We start from the raw sequence: 19,844 nt of genomic DNA on the forward strand, positions 1-19,844 counted from the left end.
TGTGTTAAGTGTATACTTTTTCGAGACTCGTCAGGTAGTGCCACTGTGATCACGACGAGACTACTTTTTTTTTTTTTTTTGGCATGCAAGTAAAATCATACTTTACGTTCGGAATTATTATGCGAAAGATGTAAGAAATATAATCATTCATAGCCATGAGATGATTTACTTCACATAAGCCACACTTATCGATCCCTTTACTGCTTTTTGTAATCCTTGCTTTAATTAAGAAATAAACAAGTACACAACATAATGGCCTTTTAATAAAAGTATTGCGAAAACAGTGTGTACGCAATATTGTTCTAATAACTATTTTATCAATTGCATTACTATATGGAATAGTTAAGAAGAATTTTGGTGGGACAAAACCGAATCGCTTGCATTGCATGATAAGTCAACGGTAGTTACGGTACTAAGTCGTCTAGGTTGTGGAACTCATTTCAGTTGATGAAATAAAAAACCGCAGGTTCGTAAACCATGTACAACACAAAACAACTAGATGGAACTGATGGTTAGGTCATCTTTTTCACGGATGCTTAGACTACAAAAGTATAACAAACTAAAGTTACAAATACAATTATCCCCACGTATAGCTGTACATGTTGCCCCACTCAATGAAATATCAATTTGGTTGGAAGGATGAAAACATCCTCATGAATCATATGCTAAACCTATCACCTACAATACTAAAAGGTCATTTAGCATAACATAATCCTAAAAAAACCCTAAAGCACCACTTCTTTTTTACTCTAAACGTGGGGATGACAACTGTTATATTACATCTACAAAGTGGCACATCTATTAGTGCGTCAACAAATGACAGTCATCATCCACGCTGATACCTATACTTGCACTGAAACACACTAAATGCTGCCACAGCACCACTGCTACAGAAATCTTCAGAGATGTCAAACTGCTCACCGTTTTTGCCCTGAGCTTTTCTTTCCCGAAGGACGCCTCCATTTGCTCTGCATCAGCCATTCTTAGAGATTATTCATTATCTTACAAAATAAAATGTACTAGAATTTTATCAAGTAAATAAAACTAGGTATGACAATTCCGCAAAGGATGAGCATTTTACCAGCGGCTCATCATCAGAAACTTCAGCAATTTTGGCACCATCAGGACTCACTGACTCTGTAAGTGATTTTTCGACTTCTTTAGGACTAGTTTCCCCATCACTATCATTCTGGTTTCCTTTAGAAACCGATTCTTCCCCATTGTCATTTTCTCTCAAAGCTCTTGATTCATCCACATTTGTCTCTTTTGAACTTCTTTCTTCATCATCATTTTGATCTCCTTGTACGGCACACTCTTCAGAAATCCTCTCACCATTATCCTGCTTCTCTTGATCTGATTCCCGCTTCTCTTCATTTAATTCTTTCCTATAACTCAACCTCTTCTCTTTCTTAAGTTTCTTTCCACGTAAAACAGATTTTGCTTTCTTGTTTAATTTCTTCTCCTTAGTTACGATTACATCCGACCCTTCAGCTTGCTCCGCTTCAGAACCACCTAGAATAGAAAATCAAACATAAATTAAAAGAGAAAAAAGAACAGAGCAGACGAAAAAGAAACAGAAGTCTTACATAATAATGAGGAACCATAAATATCACTACAGTTAATTATAGTTTGAGACTCCAAGCATAATATTCATTTCCATATGTAATTGGCAAAGAATTAACCATTTCACAAAAGCAATACTCCTCAATGATCATAACATGGTAAATGTACATATTGACATGATACTTAATGAACAAAATTTAAGTTAAAACCTATATCAGATTCAATATCACAAGTAAAATATATGCCCAGTTTTGCAGCACAGTAATTAAATGGTTTTTTGTTAACATCAGCCCTCAAGACTGTTGTCAAGAATACAAAAGTGTAAAGTTTTTAATATTGGGGGAGAAAACATTCATTACATTGGAAATACAAAAGTCATTTATTTATTTTCTTTCCTAATAAAATCTTCCCATTTTTTGCATTCTTAACAACAGCCCATAGCAGGTGTCAAAAAAAAAAAAGAGCCATTAGGGGTGACATTAACAAAACAGATAACTAAGAGTTTGGTCACTAACAAGAAGCTTTCTCCTCTTAATCATCAAAAGAGCCCACTCAAAGATTAGCTAATTCAAAACAAATACATTATTTTAGTAATTATAGTTTTCATTTGATGGGTATGGCAGATACGAGGGAGAGCCCTGAACAAACGTTAAGGTTACTACCTTTGGACCTGGTCGTCATGGGTCCTAGTCAGAGGAATAGACTCTTACGAGGGTTAGGCTGTTTCCATTTTGGGCCTTCCGAGACCTCCAAATGCTGGGAGCATCATGTACTAGGCTTCCCTTTTATGGGTAATGGTAGATAAAAAATAATATCTGAGTCTGAGCTTTCACAAACTCCATTGCATTGACAACACAATTTATTTTCCTAACTGACACCAAGATTGCTGTCATTTGATGGGAATTTGGGTATGACACGTCCTTTCTGACATTAAGGCTGTCTATTAATCTGATTGGATAGTACATTTAAACCTGGATAGTTGACCCATATTTTTGTAAAAACAAATTATACTTAATCTGTTACAGAAACAAACATGCCAAACACCTATTTTACAGAAACAAACAATTAAGCAAGCCCAGAGATATATAACCTCCCAGGGGATGAGAGTAGTAGTTATGTTTTATCTTGTACAAAATGTTCTTTTTATTTCACAAAGTTGCATTGAAATATAACTACTAGGTTTCCACAGGTCCTGAAGCATGAAATCAAGAACACAATATTACATACACATAAACATGATCGCATCTAATCAATCAGGAGATGTCAATGACAATCAATATATGCATCATATCTTTTAAATTACATTACCTGAGTTAATCTCAGCTTTAGATATAATGGTATCTTCAGGGTTCGATAACTCAGAACTCTCTTTGGGATCCTCATTATGGAAATTAATTTTTGAGACACCTTTTTGTCCATGCTTTACATTCTTGCTAGGAGATTTCTTACCATTAACTCTACACTCCAAAATGATACAAGTTATAATGACAGAACATTGAATAAAATCATAAATGTACAATAGAGTCTCATTTTTCCACTAACATTTTTTTTGTCTTTTTACTAGCTGAACCACTAGAATTTGTCTGCTTCTTCCCAGCAGACCTATAAAACAATCGAGAAAAACAACCCACAAATTACAAGACATCCTATTAAGCTAGAAGAAATAAAACACACCACACTCATTGCAGATGAACATTCAAAATTTCCAAAAATAACATGGAAGTTTTCGTCTTCAGATGTACAGTGAAACATGTTCCTCCAAATACAACTAAACTAAAAGTAATTTTTAAAAGGAATACTTACAAATCCCGGGAAGAGAGAGGTTTTGAGGGCTTTAGCTTCTGCAAAAATCATTAATATAAAATGGATCAAGCTTCAAAGATATTGGATATCATTCAGTGGAAATAGTAGAAGAACAGCAGAACTGCTTCAGATAAAGAAAGAAGATTAATGGAAAAATGGATACCTTAGTAGGTTCGCAAACCCTGTCAATACGCTCCCATCGTTCCTTTTCCAAATGGAGCACTTCAACATCCCCATCATCATATGATATCTTCCGCATGACATGCCACAGTAAATTGTGTCAGAATTGTAACTGGCAGATTAACTTTGCACTAACTCAGAGTGTAAGCTTACCACATGTTTCCTCTTTGAAGGATCATAAGACTTAACAGTGCCTTCATAGAATCTGTAGAAATCAATACATCAACATGAAACTTCAATTAGAAATCCTAGGAACACGAGAAGAAATTAGGGATTTCAGGTATTTGTTTCTAGGCTTAAACTAAAGAAAGCATACAAATAGTATATTAGATGGTAGAAAGCTGTACACTAATAATTAATCCAGAGCCAGTCAGGAATTTAAAACAGTTAATCAGAACATATGCAGCATGTAAAACCTAAAGAAATAGGAAAACTAAGAAAGGTGCAGTCAAAGGAAGCAGCTAAACGTATGAGTCATCTTCAGAGAATGTGGTCAAGATGCTTCTAGCGTCACTAAAAAATTTATTAAAAAAAAAAAACATTTTTTTTCTTGTCTATCTCCTAGATAAACAAAAATACTGGCATCCATATACTGTTTTGTTTCTACAACTGATCTCTCAAGATTCAATATAAGAACTTACTCCTTATCCAAAGGCCACCAAACTTTAATTCTGCAGCCAATTAGATCTTCAGGATCACTTTCCCCCTCCTTTGTTGTACACTACAGTGGAAAAAATAAAATAAAAAAGTAATATCTGAGAGACTTGCTGGAAGTCTGGAACACAAACATTATAACATGGCATAGAGACGCTACTCATGAAGACAACTGCAACATTGACTACAAAAGGAGTGGAGAAATTTACCTTAGCCAATCCCCCGATACTTTTTCTTTTCAACTTTTTAGCAGATCCTGTAGATGACTTGAAATTGTCACTTTTAGACTTGTCAGTTGGCTTTGAATTATCAGGACTCTGCAAGAGGCATAAAATAAGCAGAAGTCTACAACATTGATAAATTCAACTTTAAGATCCTACAGTACTATAGTAGGTATAAATCCGCCTGACAGTAAGATTTCACCTTCATGCCATGCACTTCAGATTTGTCAGATTCATCATCACGATAGCTCTTGGAGGCCTTAACTTTTGCTTCTGTAGAGAGCTTATTGCCTTTAACCTTTTTCCTTTGCATAGTTTTGCTATGAGTTTCAGGGTTAAATTCTGCACTCAACAAAAACTTCACTCCAGAGGAGTCTTCCCCTGAAAATCTTGGATGAGCCTTCGGTGGAGTACTACTTGACCTTGATTTTCCATGGGCAAAGGAAGACCGCTTGCGTTTAGGCACTGGAGCCAGTGTTACTTCTGCTTTTCGTTTTTTAATTGTTGCATTATCTGGATCCTTCTGCAACTTTTTACTCAATGAATTTTCATGACCGTTACTTGATTCAAAATTAGTGGATACTCCCAAGTTATCTAAATTAATTTGTCTGACCATATTTAAGATATCGATATCATTTTCGGCCTTTTTTGTTTCAGCTGGCACAGCCTTTTTCTTTTTCACTTTTTTGCCCTTGGTTACATGAGATTTTATGTCCTTTATTATTTTTCCAAGGGGCATTTCATTTTTGTCTTTTTCACTGTCCTTTAAAGAGTCATCCTCAGCTAATTGAGCTGAAACCTGACATAGGAAAGAAACATTATCACATGATTCAAGATTTAAGGAGCACTAAAAGTTGTATTTTAACTTTAACCGTTTGCATCAAACATACCATTTCTAATTCAAGTGATTCAAAGTGAGCCAAGACACTTTCATCAGCCAACCAGGATTTCACTTTGCTTACCTGCCAAATGAAATAAATGACTAATAAGCATTTGTTAACTAAAAATAATCCAAGATCTTGCATATATGTTCAAATCAGTCAATGAATATGACTACAAATCCGAGTTCTATGTACAAAATAAAGCTGATAAAAACAACCCCATTCACATTCCATCAAACAATAAGATGCTATCAACCATGTAATCACAGGGAAATGTCTTCTAACTAAATTATGCAAATGTCTATATCAGATATCCAGCATCACAAAAGTTTGATTAAATAAAAAGACCAAGTACCTTACTTTGAGCCAAAGTGACAACAACAACTTAAAACACAGACATTCAAAATGTTTTAACAATATTAAAAACTAATATAAGGTAATATGATGCAAGCAATAGCCATTAGCAATGTTACAAATCAACCTCACTTAATAAAAGTATCTTCAAGAATTACCAAATATTTGGGAGGCATTTTGTATAGCATAAAAAAGTAACACTTGGCAATTTAGCATACCAGAAGGAAGCTTTATAATTTGACAAGATAGGAGAATACCATGGGGTCACTTTCCTTCTCACATGCTTTGTATAGCATTGGAGGGAGAGAAATTGAAGGAGACAATCCTTGAAAATCAATATCCTTTTGTACTAGTCGCTTAGTGATTGCAAACCCAAGGTCACATATGGCATGTGAATTCTGGTCATTCATTGATCACAAATGTAAGATTACAGAATCATTGCTTTGAAATTATCATTTTTTATTTATGAAAAAAAAAAGGATTTATTCTCAACCTTCGATTTTGATGCATCAACCATATCTTCAGATTGCTTAATACTCCAAAAGATAGAAGTGATGGTAGATACAATTTCCTTCTCTTTGTTAATAGCTACTTCTGACTTGACATCAACATCTCTTTGCACTAGCTTTGACAGTATCAAGTGTAACTGCCTGAAAATTCAGGGCAGAATAACAATTCTATAAGAGTGGGAGTTCCCCACATATCCCATATTTTGAAGCTTTATGAACTAAATAGGTAGCGGCCCAAGATGCATGCCAATATCATATTCAAAAACATCATCAACAGTCAACAAAATATGTGGAGTACAACAAATTAGTAAATAGAAAAATTAAGTGTTACAGCCAAACATAAAACAATGCAAATAGACTATAAATGCTGACGGTGTTCAAAAAGGCCAAATAAATTATAAATTGTAAAATAACACGGGAACTCATGAAATCAGAAACCTTTATGGTGTGTTTGGGAAGGTGATTTAGTAAGGAATGGAAAATAAAGGGAGGGATTGTCAAGGAATTAAAAAAAGCGTGTGTTTGGAGGAAATGATTTAAGTGGATTTGTGAGGAAATTGTGGTGGGGTCCATCTGGATGTAATTCCACTCTCTTAAGAGTGAATTTTTGTGGAACTTTTCACCAAAAAATACTTGGACAAGACTACCCATACACTATTGTCTAAATAGTTGGTCAATAAAGGGTAAAAATGTAATTGTTTAAATATATTTTTACATAAAAATTTAATTATGTAAAATACATTTTCAAAATACCAATTTCTCTCTATTCTTACCTAATTTCACTCTACCAAACAACTACAAATTCCACACTATTTCCAACTTATTTCCTATCAAATCAATTCTCACCTATTTTCTTCCTTTCCCCTCAATTTTTCCCCCTCTTCCAAACAAAGCATTACTGCACACGTGTGGATTTTAAAAATATTCCAAACATAGATTATACGAGCTTTTCCATAAACTACTCAGAAAATTTCAAGGAAAGCATGTGGCTTACTTTATATTTTTTAATCAGCATACAACTGTCAATAGCATTATAAACATCATTAATAATATAAATCATAAAATCAGTGTACAACACACTAGCAGTTATGATATACCAGAGCCAACTCAAGCTCCCCTCCCCCCTGGCCCATACGTGTTTCAAGTCTCTTTTGAACCAGTATTAAAAGAATATCTAAATGCATATTTCAATTAACTTATTTTGGATAAATAATCACTTGATTTTTTCAGATTCCAGAGAAAGTTAAAATAAAAAAAAGAAAAAAAAAAAAAAAGTGATTACGTCTCAAAATTAAGTTGTACCAAAACATGGGCTAAATATGAATCCAGGAAAAAGATGTCCTGTATGGGTGAAAGTGAAATGGTACCTGTATATATTATTGAATGCTTCAACATCCTTGCACTCATCAATATTGGGGCAGGATATGTTAGCAAGGGCATGAACTAGGTATGGAAGGATGTGTTCAGGGTAAGCGGTCAAGGAATTTGCATCTGATTGTCCAGAAAGCTGCCAAGCCCTTGCTTGGTGATGCATGTGAATAATGTCATCCAGGTTCTGATTGTCCTGCATTAACAAACACAAGTCACCATAAAGACAAAAAATATTGATGTCAAAGCTGGGAAAATTCACAATTGCAAAAAGATTGAATCAATCAAAATATTACCTCAACAAACTCCTCTGGCTTGGAATCTTTGGATCCAAATATGTTGAATATAAAGGAACATGCATATTTGGCATCTAAAAGGTTGTCTTTTATATATTGATGAACTTTGCTCAAGAAAACCTTCTTAGCTTGAGGGAAGCTAATCTATCAGACCCAAAAGAAGACAGACAAGCAGTTATTTCTACATTGAAATGAAAAGTTCAATAAACCAATTTTAACCTACACATGTAGAAGTAAAGTTGTTTCTTGGTAATAATGTGGTGAACAAATTGTAAATGCTAAAGAAGAAATTAAGTATACACTACAGAAGGAAGAACAGACCTCTGTTGCTCTTAAAGTTAAGTGGAAAATATCAACAGGTATCTTATGATCCCAGAGCCTTGACAACCGAAGAACTGCCTTTGCAGAAGCAAGCCTCAAATGGGCCTTGTCAACTGAGCTGCAAGAGGGCATAAATGAGTACACAGAGTCTGAACCCTAGAACCAAATTGAAATTGAAATGAAAAGAGAAAAACTGACAATTTTCAGATAAATTAATTAAAAAACTTAGCTCAGTGAAGCTGATATACCTTGATTGTAAGTCCTTTGATATTTCACCATAAGACAGCATGTTTCTCAGGATATCCAGAAGACCATCTATACCAGGACGAACATGAGCATCTTTGACTGGCAAGTAGCTTTTCACCATGGTTTTGATGCCATATATCTTCATCAAAGAAAAAAAAAAGACAGAGAGAGAATAAAAGAAAGGTCAAATGGCAAACTTACAAGCACTATCCAAAGTATATAAAAAAAAATAGATTAGAATATCTTTCTACCTTTAAAACACACAGATCACTTTTATCATCCCAAGATATTCTTGAGTGGTCATCATTCTGAAATTGTGAAACAAACATTTAAATAGAAATTAATAACTTCCATGCTTATCTTATAAAAGGACACATCAGCACACCATTGAGTGGAACTTGAAAGTCTTACACTATCACTTTTCAGAATCTTGTTTATTATAAATTCTTCAATTTCACTCTCTCTAGTTTCAAATACAGGCATTGCAGTCTGCGCTATACACCCCAGAGACTGCAATACTGCAGGTAGATGTGTTTTCTCCTCCAGCATATCTACAAGTCTCTGCATATAAGGTTAGAACAATCAAAACAAAAAAAAATAGAAATACGGGGAAAACCACACCAACTTCCTTTGAGGCCCAAATTACACTTGCACCCTTCCTTGTTGAAAAACTAGACCTACCTCCCTAACTTTTTCTGTTGTTCTATACTTTGACACCTTTACTTTTCAAGAAATCACACATACATCCCTACTATTCTATACAGAACATAGAGTCCCCTTAAAAATGACAAACAATGGGAGGCAGGTATAATTTTTCAAACAAGAAGGGTGTACGTGTAATTAGCATTAATCTAAAGGGAATTCCTCATAATTATCTTGTAACAAATAAATTAAATATATGAAACCTTGTACAGAACGGAAAGGGACTTGAGGCCATCATCCTTTGTTATTGCAGCCAGAGCATGTACAGCATACTTGGCCTGTCTCCGACTACCTTCTAAACATAGTCTCTCCAACATAAGGTCTACAGAACTGCATGAAACAAGGAGCAATAAAAATATTATAAAAGGAAATGGGTCTAAAAGAGTTATTAAATTTAACAGTATAGTCTCTCCAACATAAGGTCTACAGAATTACATGAAACAAGGAGCAATAAGAATATTATAAAAGAAAATGGATCTAAAAGAGCTATCAAATTTAAAGTGGCACCTTGATGTAACTGCAAGCTGTTCACGGATAGTACCACCAGCCTTTGCCAAAATATTCAAAACACCCTCTTTAATCGTGTCATTATTATCCTTAAGTAAATTCACCAGCTCCTCCTCAGTGCCACTAAAAAGATATGGACAGAAACGAGCAATTATCTGCATTTCATCGTAAGTGGACCAGAAAGTTAGAAAAGGAGATTCCAATATTTTAAAGTTTCCTGTCCAAAATGACTGAAAACATGTCACTGCTTGATAACAAAATCATAGAAGCATGTGAAATAATTGAAAGGGGAACTACAAAAATACAAGCATCCTATCTCACAACACTGTTTTAAGATATTGATGAAAAATTATTGGGCCGTCTCCTAACAACTTAAATATAAGAGATGAACATGCTTAATGACATGGTATTGATGCCTCTTTAACAAAAAGCACAATCCTTGCCATCCCATGCCCTCAATCTAAATTCAAAAATCATGGTATTTGCAAGACTGTGCTTTCTGTACATTTTAAGCTTAAAGGGGTTCCACATGTTGAACTGTGTTAGATATATCAAGAAAATCATTCATTAGCCTTCTCGGTGACTCCTAAAACTTAAGCTTCTGGGATGAATTAATCATCAGCTAGCAAGGATATAAGGCTTCGCAATCTGAACAAGCTATAGAAAATTGTTTTGCATATACAATACATTATACAAATATCAAATAAAAAAAAAGTGCAATAGAACAATAAACCTAGAAATGGCATATTCTTACCACTAATATATTCATACAAGATTGTGTCTGCTGATCATTCTCTGTGGATTTATGTGTGATGATTTCTGAAAGAATAGCTTTTACATGCTCCTTGTTGAAAAGCAAATAGGAACACTTTATATAAAAGGTACTCAGAAATTCATAGAGCTGATGTTTTTCACCAAGTATTTTAAGCAAATCATCCTGGAGATAAAAAGTAAATAAACAACCAACATCAGTAAATAAGAAACTGTAAAATACAGTTCCTTTCTTTCTGTAACAGAAAAAGAAACAAAAGAGCAGTTAGTCCAAATCATAATGATATATTACTCCATTTGGATGTTCAAATACTACACTCCTAGGTTCCAAATCTAATAGACTCCTGAAGTTGAAGAGCTCTTTGAAATTGCAATGTTTACATCTAAGCAATTCATTTAACTGGTACCTTCTTAAAAAGTTCATACAAGTAACACAAAAGCATATACAAAGACACGTGTAAAATGCATTAGCAACAAGTTCTGAAGCTTATAAATATATCCGACGGGAATGGAGTATAAACTTCAAAGATCCAATTCACAAATCTTCACATCAAAGATCGATTCACATGCAGTTTGTAACTATGATTTCCCCAATAAGTATCTGCAAAACCATATCTATCAGTTTCAGATTATATTACCTTGTATAAACGAGTTTGATGGAAGCTAGTATTTGGATCAACAAGATCTGTCAAAATTTTCCAGATATTAGCATCTTGTAATTGATCAAGAATCTGGAAACTCTCTTCAGCCTTTACTTGGTCAGCAAACGATCGGGACATTACACGGAAACAGAATGAGATCTTTTTTTGGACCTCAGGAATGTCTTTTCCCTGCATTTAAATGAGATCAACCCCTTTTTCCCATCAAATTTCCTTTGAAAGTTCATCTTTCTAACTTCCACAGTAACGTACCTTATTAGTCTGCCTCAAAGCTAGATACTTTTGCATCTCTTCCTGTAACCTGGTTCCAAAGTTGCACCATGAAAACTAAAAGTGTGAGACAACAGGAGGAGTATAAGCCATTACAGAGGTCAAAAAAGCTTACCTTTGTTTTTGCTCAAGTATCTTTTCAAGAGCCTTGACCTCCACTTTATCAAATCCAGAGAAAATTTCAACCCAACGTTTAACTATATCATTGATAGAAAACTCTGATGGAAACAGGGACCCGCATAGAATAGATTCAATTATATCTGATCTGCAGATTGAAGTGGACGAAAGAAATATAAATAAATAGAACATTTTATTCCGAAGAAAACAAAACCAAGCAAATTAAAACATATCAAAAAGGAAAAGAAAGAAACATATAGGACTACAAACAGTTTTCACTGCTAAGACATCCATCACTTTCCATTTGGTACCAGTAAAGTACGTGGAAACTGGAGAAAGTACCAAAAACTCAAAACAGAAAAGCAATGGACAACTTGAAAGTCATTGACCTAGTACAACAAGGGCTTTTGGAATGACAGATTATCTATAACCAGTGGCGAATTGAATTTCATTATTCACATTATCTTTAATCATGAATAATTTTAAATCCTCCTCATTATTAAGTGAAGAAAGTACCTAATGCTTTTTTATGTTCTTGAGACATTAATGCATCAACTTGTCACTTAATAATTTAGTAAGTATTAGGAGGATATACTATCATTATTTCATTAATATTACACCAACAAGTTAGCATCTATGCAAAACGCAACATACTAATCTATATTATGGTAAATATTGAGTTCAATGTTTTTGTTTCTTTGCAATATAATTAATTAAATATAAACTGAATCCTGGAAAAGATAGGAAGTTGTAGTTAGTCATTTAATTATTTAAAATTTTACAATTATTTCATTCTTAGTATTCTGACATTCTCTAAATAAAAACAGAGATTTTAGATTTTATGTACCATCATTGTCAAACATTTTGCACTATAAACCAATCTTGTACTAGTACCATATTTAATGAGTTTGACTATGTATACTATAGATTAGTAGAGAAGTCTAATTGTAATTAAATGATGTGGCAATACATCTTGATGCAAGTACAAAACTTTTTAATATGGTGAATCAAAATTAAATTAAAGAATTTTTTCATAAAAGAAAAAAGAGACCTACTAATACTAACAAAAAACATACATTAACATATATCTCAGGCACATGGTATCATATATTTACTTATAATTGATGATTACACATTCAATAATTCATATAATTTATACAACATCCTTTTTTGTGTCTATCTCTCTCCACCCCATCATTTATTATATTTCAAACTTCTCTCTTTTTCTCTCTCTTTGTTGTAAAATTTGTTGCACAATTTGTTGTACAAGTATCATTTCCCTTTACTTATTTTATTTACTCTAAGATAAAAATCTCAACCTTTTAATAAAAAAAAATAAAAAAACTTCAACATATAAGATAAGAAGCTGCAATTAGTGGTTTTATACTATGTTTTAATGCACATCTACTTTCTTGATAAATCTTACGAGTTAAACTGAATAGTATGTAGCTTCAGATGAATCATGTGAATAATTAATTAGTATTGTTTTATTTGATGATCATAGAATGTCACAATACTGTATTGAAATTTACAACTACAATTAATTTTAAGAAAAGAATGGGTCAGGCCTTATTCTATTCTCACATAATAGTAATGATTTGTTCTCCCTTTGTCTTCATACATCATATGGAAAAGCAAAAAACCTTGTACAAAAAATAATGACCACAATGCAAATAATGGCAAAGATATAACCAAATATTTTATGCAGCATCAGTGTTTCACCTGAAATCTTTGTCATAGAAACATCTAAGGATCTTCCCTGGAATCCAGTCATATTCACTGGGGTTAACTGCATTAGAACTATTCTCACAAAAAACTCGAAATACCTCAGCCAATCTCTCCATGGTATACTTTTTAACAAGTAGCTGGAAATGTAAAGCCAAACAAGGAATTGATAGGGAGTGAGTTAAAAATGTTGGAGTTAAGAGAATGTTATAAAAGGGTAATATAGATTTTAGGGGTATACATACAGATTTATCCTGAAGCCGCTCAGCAACAAGTTTCACAGTTTCAAGAGGTACAGCATTTACCGTATGACATGCCACATCACAAATAACTTCCACAACTTGCTTTCGAAAATTTTCATCAGAATCCAGCAGCCGGTCACAAAGGGCAGCTAAAAAGTTGTACGCAAAAAATTTAGCAAATATAGTAAAAATATAACCTGAGACTGAATATCATGTACATGTATCCAATGGACTTACAGATGATTTGAGGAGCTTCAGCCCTTGAAGGATTTGACAGCAGACATCTCTTTACATGCTTGAGGACAGACATCCAAACTCCAAAGTCCCTATCAGTCAATCTCTTTAAAAACTCTGAAAATGTAGGCTGAAATGCTTCAGCTATAGAGGATCCAGGAAGAGCAATTATATCGCCAACCAAGTTCACTGCTTTCAAACGAGTTTCCAGCTGATCAGCCTGCAAATGTCCAATTAAAAATGAGATTCCTAGCATCAAATTTGAATAACAGTCGAGAGAGTATAATAAGCTATGACACATACAATACATTTGATAGGGAATAGTAAGATACTCCCTCTGGACACATATACAAGCAAAAAATGCTTAAAATTTTTGGACTCAAATATAAGTAAATTTCAACCAAGTTAACTTTATTTAATGCTCTTAATCTAAAAATACCCCTACAATAATAAATGAGAACACTATCTACAATAAATGTGACTAAGGATATTTTAGCAATTGTAGTATATATTTTACATGAAATCGTGAAAATTAAATGCATTTAACTACCTTTCTTAATCTATGTAAAATTGTTTTTTTTTTCTCTTATATATAGGTCCAAAGGGAGTAATAAATAGGGGGAAGTCTTAGAATTTAGGCTTATAGCCTAACTCACTCCCACAAAACCAACTTGTAAGATGAAGATTGCTCAAACCTTACATGGATTAATTAAATGGGTCATTTCTTTAGTCGATGTGAGATCTCAACATCAAGCCTAGGACTGGAGATTTTTGGGGCATGGAAAAATGCAGGTTGACCAATAACAACATTCTCTCACACCTAGGAATAGACATTTAAACTATAGACAAATACAGGTGATCCAATAATAGATTTAGGATAGACTATGATACCATCATAGCATTTGAGCTTTGGGCCTAACTCAATCTCAAAAAACCATCTCGTAAGATGAGGATTGCTCAAGCTTTATAAAGACTACATTGGTCATATTTCTAGTCTAAAAACATACCCCCTCACACTCAAGCACAATGAAGGTGCTCCAAAGAAGTTGCAATTAAGGTGGGTCACAGATAACCACAATTAACAAGACTTTCTATTACACTCCCTCACACCCAGGGCTATGCGCCAAAAGCATGGCAATGTGGGTGGCACAGCAATGGATCCAGGATAGACTTTAATACCATCTTAGAATTTGGGCTTAAGGCCTAACTAGGAAAGTAAGGATGGGGGACTCAATTCAGATTTGTTAGTTTTGGAGAACAAAGAATTAGCAAAGAGGAAACCAGCCATTAGAGGAAATATCTTTTTCCTTTGTTCTGTTATTTTCATTCAAACAATGAAATCATCCATTTCCTTTCTCTGTTTCCTATCCTGGGTTCTTAACAGAAACTCAAATTCTAAAGCGCAACTATTTCAAAAAGCATAAAATGATAACATAAATTTTACATAATTAAATATCTTAATAATTATATCAAGGTCAGTATGATGGAAATAAAATCATACTTTAAAAACTGTATAGAGCATCAGAAAAAACCAACAAATCAGTATTTACCATTAGCTCTTCTGTGACATAGGGAAGAATTGCAGATAGGATCTGAGGAGCAAAGCAATAGAGATCATAGATAAGTTCATGGTATTCAACTTGACTGTTCATTGTCTTGCTGTCTTCTGACATTAATGATAGCAAAAATTGTTTAATGCTTGATTCAAGTTTTTCCATGGATTCCTGTATGACATTCATGGAAAGCTTCTTTGCAGCCCCAGTAACATCCTGCAATTAAGAAAATCCAGACAATCATGTTTCCTGTATAATGTTAAGATAATGCAAAAGACAAGATTCATCCTCCAAGAGCATCAGCTACCTTCCTATAACAGGAAAAACAATATAAGAAAAAGTACTTACTTTTTTGTCACGACCTAATGCTGACAGTAGAATAGATAAAAGATCCTGATTGACATCCTCACTTTCTTCTAAAAGAACGGCCATTATAGATTGCATGGATGACAGAACACTTTCTGGATGATCATCTCTGAGCAAGAAATAAAGTACACAAGTACCACTCATTAAACAAAGAGAACCTTTAATCAAGAAAAGTAATATAGAAAATTTCACATTCAAAAAATATTACTTATGATTAATGCTTAACAACTCACAGAAGTATTACTCAGTACATATGATTGATAAATCAAAAATTAGACAATACAAAGAACTGATAGAACAATGAGGCAATAGATTAAATAAAAATAAAAAATAATGAAAAAGTCATCAAATTAAGAAGCAATCCATCTAAGTACACAAAAATTAGTGTTCTACATAGCATAGTAGCAGATACTATAATATGCCAAGCATCACACATAAAATACCCCAATGTAATTAAAAAAATGAAAGGACAAGTCTTAGACTTATAATTTACGGCCTAACTCAACCCCATAAACCTAGTTACCTAGCTAGTAAAGTGAGGACTACCCAATTTTTATAAACTTTATTCAAGCTAAATCTCCAGTCAATGTGGGACCACACATCAACCTTGAGGTTACAATTAAGGCAGAGCTCCCACAGAGGCAACAACTAAGGTGGGCTAGGGATAACCACAGTTATGGCAGTTTCCAACAACATAGGCAGGACAAAGAGCAAAAGAATGAGATATATTAGTCTCACTATTTCAGAATTGCAATATTATTTCAGGACAAATATGTATAGTTTCTGTTTGTATGAATATCTTTAATTTATTTTCTCATATTTTTCTAACAGAAAAAAGAACAGACTCCTGAACCAAGCACACCAACAATTTATCAGTTTGCAATCTTGGAGCCAAATAGCAGAAGCTTTCAGGGAAACAATATAACTCTTTATCATGTGCCCACACCAACAACTAAGTAAAAGGCTTTGTGATAAACTAACCTGGCAATTGCAAAGAATGTACTGAACATTTCATTCACCAGATCATCACATTCAAGATCCAACATAACAACGCATGATCTATATTTCGCAAGAGTATCCAGTATAGCAACTCTCTGATCAAAGGATGAACCACTTGTATCACTCAGACCACTAAAAGTCCCCACAATCAACTGAAAGATGTCCTGCAAAGTGCAAAGTGATCTAACAATGATTAGGATGAAGGAGACTATGTTCCCAACTAAATTTCTCTTCATGTTTGGCTGAAAGTAAAAGGATAGAAACTATTTACACTTGAAGTTAAAAATAACAAGACAACCTAATTTATTTATTAGATAACTAGATTAAACGAAAGGCACCTTTAGAACATCATCACTGTAAGGAGCTTCAGGTGCGGTGATCCGAGTTATCTCGCAAACACATGTTGCAACTAGAAGCTTGACATCACTATCCTGGTGCTTCAGCAATTCTGGCTTAACAATTGCACTAAAAAAAGACTTCATTGACTCTAATGCTGAAGCTGATGGTGATTGATCCAAGTCAGTAAGGCATGATGCTGCTTGCTGCAGATGGGAGCACATTTTGTTGGGAGGTTAGCAGTTGCCAGTAAAACATTACTTGCATTTAAAAAGAAAATATTAACTCTACACAACACTAACATAAGTAATATATAAATATTAGAAATGTTATAGCAGACATTTAACCTCAAACATTATACACTTAAGGACTGGCTTTAACTGTCAGGAATAAACTTGGTTTTCTGTTTTTTGGTGATAGCACATTTATTTTGCATCAGGAAAATGGAAAACCCATAACATAGAAATGCTATGTACTACTGAGAAGTCCATTCTTGGCAACAACCAGTAATAATGTTGAGCAAAACAAAGAAATTTCTAAAAAAACATAAACAGTGTTTTTTTGGTATGATTAGAGAGTCCGTCCTTAATTAAAAGATCCAGCAGCTAGGTAGCAAAGAACTGTCACAAGACTATGTTTTATGTCTGTATGACCAACCTAAACAGTAGTTTCTAAACCTTAAATAAAGTGTTAATATGTTTCTTAACTCTCTCTTCACGTTGCTGATTGCTTTATCAACAAGGCCCCGGGGTTTTGAGACTAAACCACTATTACTAGTTACTACCCATATGGTTACTGACTAACGGGAACAGCACACATATTGAGCCAACTCAGCCATGTACTCCCTTAAAGGAATCCTCAGATTTTTCCAAGAGGATAAACAGCAACTCTAAAGGAACTAGAGATGTAAAGCCTTCCTAAGGAAAAGGAAGAATTTATTAATACATAAGTACCAAATTGGGCCATGAAACCAGCCAATATGTTTGGTAAGTATATGTCAACTAGTTAGATTTTTAAGAGTAATACCAATAAGCAATCCAATCATTCAGCAAGTGTAATTTACATCTTTCACATTCAATGCTTTTTATGTGTGTATCCTTAAAGTATTACCCTCACACTTTAAGTAGTCCTTAAAGTAATGACATTATAGAAAGAGTCCCTAAAGTATTAAAAATCATGCTTCATAGTCCCCAAGTATTGAAAAATCCTTCAAATTAGTCCGGGTGTTAATAAAATATATCAGATAAGGACTAAATTGATGAATTTTCAATACTTTAAGGGCTACATATATACTTTCATTACTTTAAGGGCTATTTAGGAGAAAGGGTAATACTTGAGGGACCAAATTGATAGTTTATTCTAATTTATCTCATAACCCAACTCGTAGTACACAACACTTTCAACCTCAAACACATTTGAAGATGGAAGTTGGTCCCTAATTCATCCATACATGCCCACTTTCACTAATTCCATCACCTTGATTTGACAAATTATGGGTTTCAATAAAGTAAATGATATACACATTCAAAAACTAGACAATAAGATAAAATCATGTGGTTGCAGCTGCTAATTTCTTCCTTTTCACTTCTAATCCCACTTCTTTCCCTCCACCCAAGTGCAAAGTTGCATACTCAGTAGCTTTATCCTTTTTCCACACAGCCTTTTAAGTTTCCAAAATATCCAGAGTTTATTAAACTTAACTACAGGACAAGACAAAACCAACTTAACAAGCACAGTAAACAGACCTAAACCATCTTGAAAACCACTCACAAACAAACCTAACTCGAGCCGCTCCATAAACACGCTTCAAATTAACCAAACCCTCACATCATGCGCACGAAATCTCCCAATTGTTCTTCTCAATTGTAAAAGACCAACTAACAAAACCCAAAATCCTCAATTATAAACCCCCCCCCCCCCCCCCACACACACACACACGAATAACCACAAAACTCGAAACCAATCGACCCATTTAAGCTCAATTATCTCATTCCAAGGAACAAATCAGCTTCCCGGAGAAAAATCCTCACCGTTTTCCTCGCCGTAGCACCCCGAACAGAAAATAACGGACATAACTAACCCCAAAAACCAAAAAACCGGTTCAAAATTTCCGTTAAAAAACCCGAAATTCCCAAAGCGGGCCACAACTAACTGCGAAACGAAGCAACGAGAAATCCGAATACACACCTTCAAGAGCTCAACGAGAGCGTCGTGGTCGGAGGGAAGAGATTCGAGCTTGGATCCAAGCTCCTGGAGCTGAAGGTGAGGCTTCTGAGCCATGCTGCGGAAAACTACGTCGTTTCAGCGATGCGCGTGCAATTTCATGGAGTTTCGACGACGAAGAAGAAGAAAGCGAACAAGTGAAATACGAGAAGGGTTTTCGTTTCTCTGCTTCACACTCTCTCTCTCTCTATCTATCTATCTTTTGTTATTGTGTTGTGAAGTGGGGTTTTCGATTTTCGAACAGCGAACACAAATCCAAATCTACGCCAATGTTCACGCGCTGACTTTGGTGGGTTTTATTTTTTGGTTTTTGCATCCGTGCCCTCTGATTTTGCGCATATTCTCGAATCTCCCCGTTCGGACCTCGTGGGTTTTGCAATCGCACCCTTCAGTGATTGGTAATTACACAATCGACGAATTTAATGTAGTAAAATTAGACACCATAGACTTGGTGGTTAAACTGTTTTTAGTTGGTGTCAGTTGCTACTCCCTTTTCGGAACATGCATTTATCAGACAATGGTGATTTAAGATTTTTGTCCAAATATGTTTTTTTTTTTCGATTTTTTTAGGTTATATTGTTTATAAAGAAAATCTTAACATCTTCAATTTAAGATTTTTGTCTAAAAATGATGTTTTTTCTAATTCTTTTTTAGTTAATACAGTATTTATTTAAAAATAAAATTTTAATATTTCACATCTTTGATTTAAGATCTTTGTCCAAAAATGAGGCTTTTCTTCTTCTA

At 34.2% G+C, this 19,844-nt stretch overlaps 1 protein-coding gene across 2 annotated transcripts; it reads right to left on the reverse strand.

Annotated features, from left to right (window-relative positions):
• Positions 1–496: 496 nt before the first annotated feature.
• On the reverse strand, positions 497–19,337 carry LOC109803299 (sister chromatid cohesion protein PDS5 homolog A). 2 transcript variants are annotated; one of them, XM_083064337.1, is made up of 33 exons: positions 19,065–19,337; positions 16,880–17,083; positions 16,524–16,705; positions 15,525–15,651; positions 15,174–15,392; positions 13,627–13,843; positions 13,393–13,538; positions 13,145–13,287; positions 11,421–11,570; positions 11,288–11,336; positions 11,015–11,206; positions 10,360–10,542; positions 9,606–9,760; positions 9,302–9,428; positions 8,808–8,957; positions 8,648–8,704; positions 8,399–8,535; positions 8,151–8,268; positions 7,830–7,973; positions 7,533–7,729; positions 6,150–6,306; positions 5,914–6,054; positions 5,312–5,383; positions 4,624–5,220; positions 4,410–4,517; positions 4,188–4,267; positions 3,700–3,751; positions 3,530–3,616; positions 3,367–3,404; positions 3,106–3,165; positions 2,872–3,020; positions 1,082–1,512; positions 497–968 (listed from the first exon to the last, which is right to left on the reverse strand). In XM_083064337.1, exons 1-33 carry the CDS (start codon positions 19,155–19,157, stop codon positions 918–920), a joined length of 5,013 nt encoding a protein of 1,670 aa, XP_082920463.1. In that variant the 5' UTR covers positions 19,158–19,337; the 3' UTR covers positions 497–917. The 2 variants fall into 2 exon arrangements, with proteins under 2 accessions (XP_082920463.1, XP_020220399.2); XM_020364810.3 differs by lacking the exon at positions 3,106–3,165.
• Between the last annotated feature and the right edge of the window lie 507 nt (positions 19,338–19,844).

Source organism: Cajanus cajan, chromosome 1 (genome assembly GCF_000230855.2).
Source record: "Cajanus cajan strain Asha chromosome 1, NIPB_CcT2T_4, whole genome shotgun sequence".
Lineage (NCBI taxonomy): Eukaryota > Viridiplantae > Streptophyta > Magnoliopsida > Fabales > Fabaceae > Cajanus > Cajanus cajan.

Excerpts from the sequence above, each read along its gene's own strand:
- LOC109803299 (XM_083064337.1), bottom strand. The coding sequence starts at position 19,157 with ATGGCTCAGAAGCCTCACCTTCAGCTCCAGGAGCTTGGATCCAAGCTC. Across the intron at positions 8,269-8,398 it reads TCAAAGGACTTACAATCAAG|CTCAGTTGACAAGGCCCATT; the intron begins GTATATCAGCTT and ends GCCCTCTTGCAG. Across the intron at positions 3,166-3,366 it reads CCTCTCTCTTCCCGGGATTT|GTCTGCTGGGAAGAAGCAGA; the intron begins GTAAGTATTCCT and ends ATTGTTTTATAG.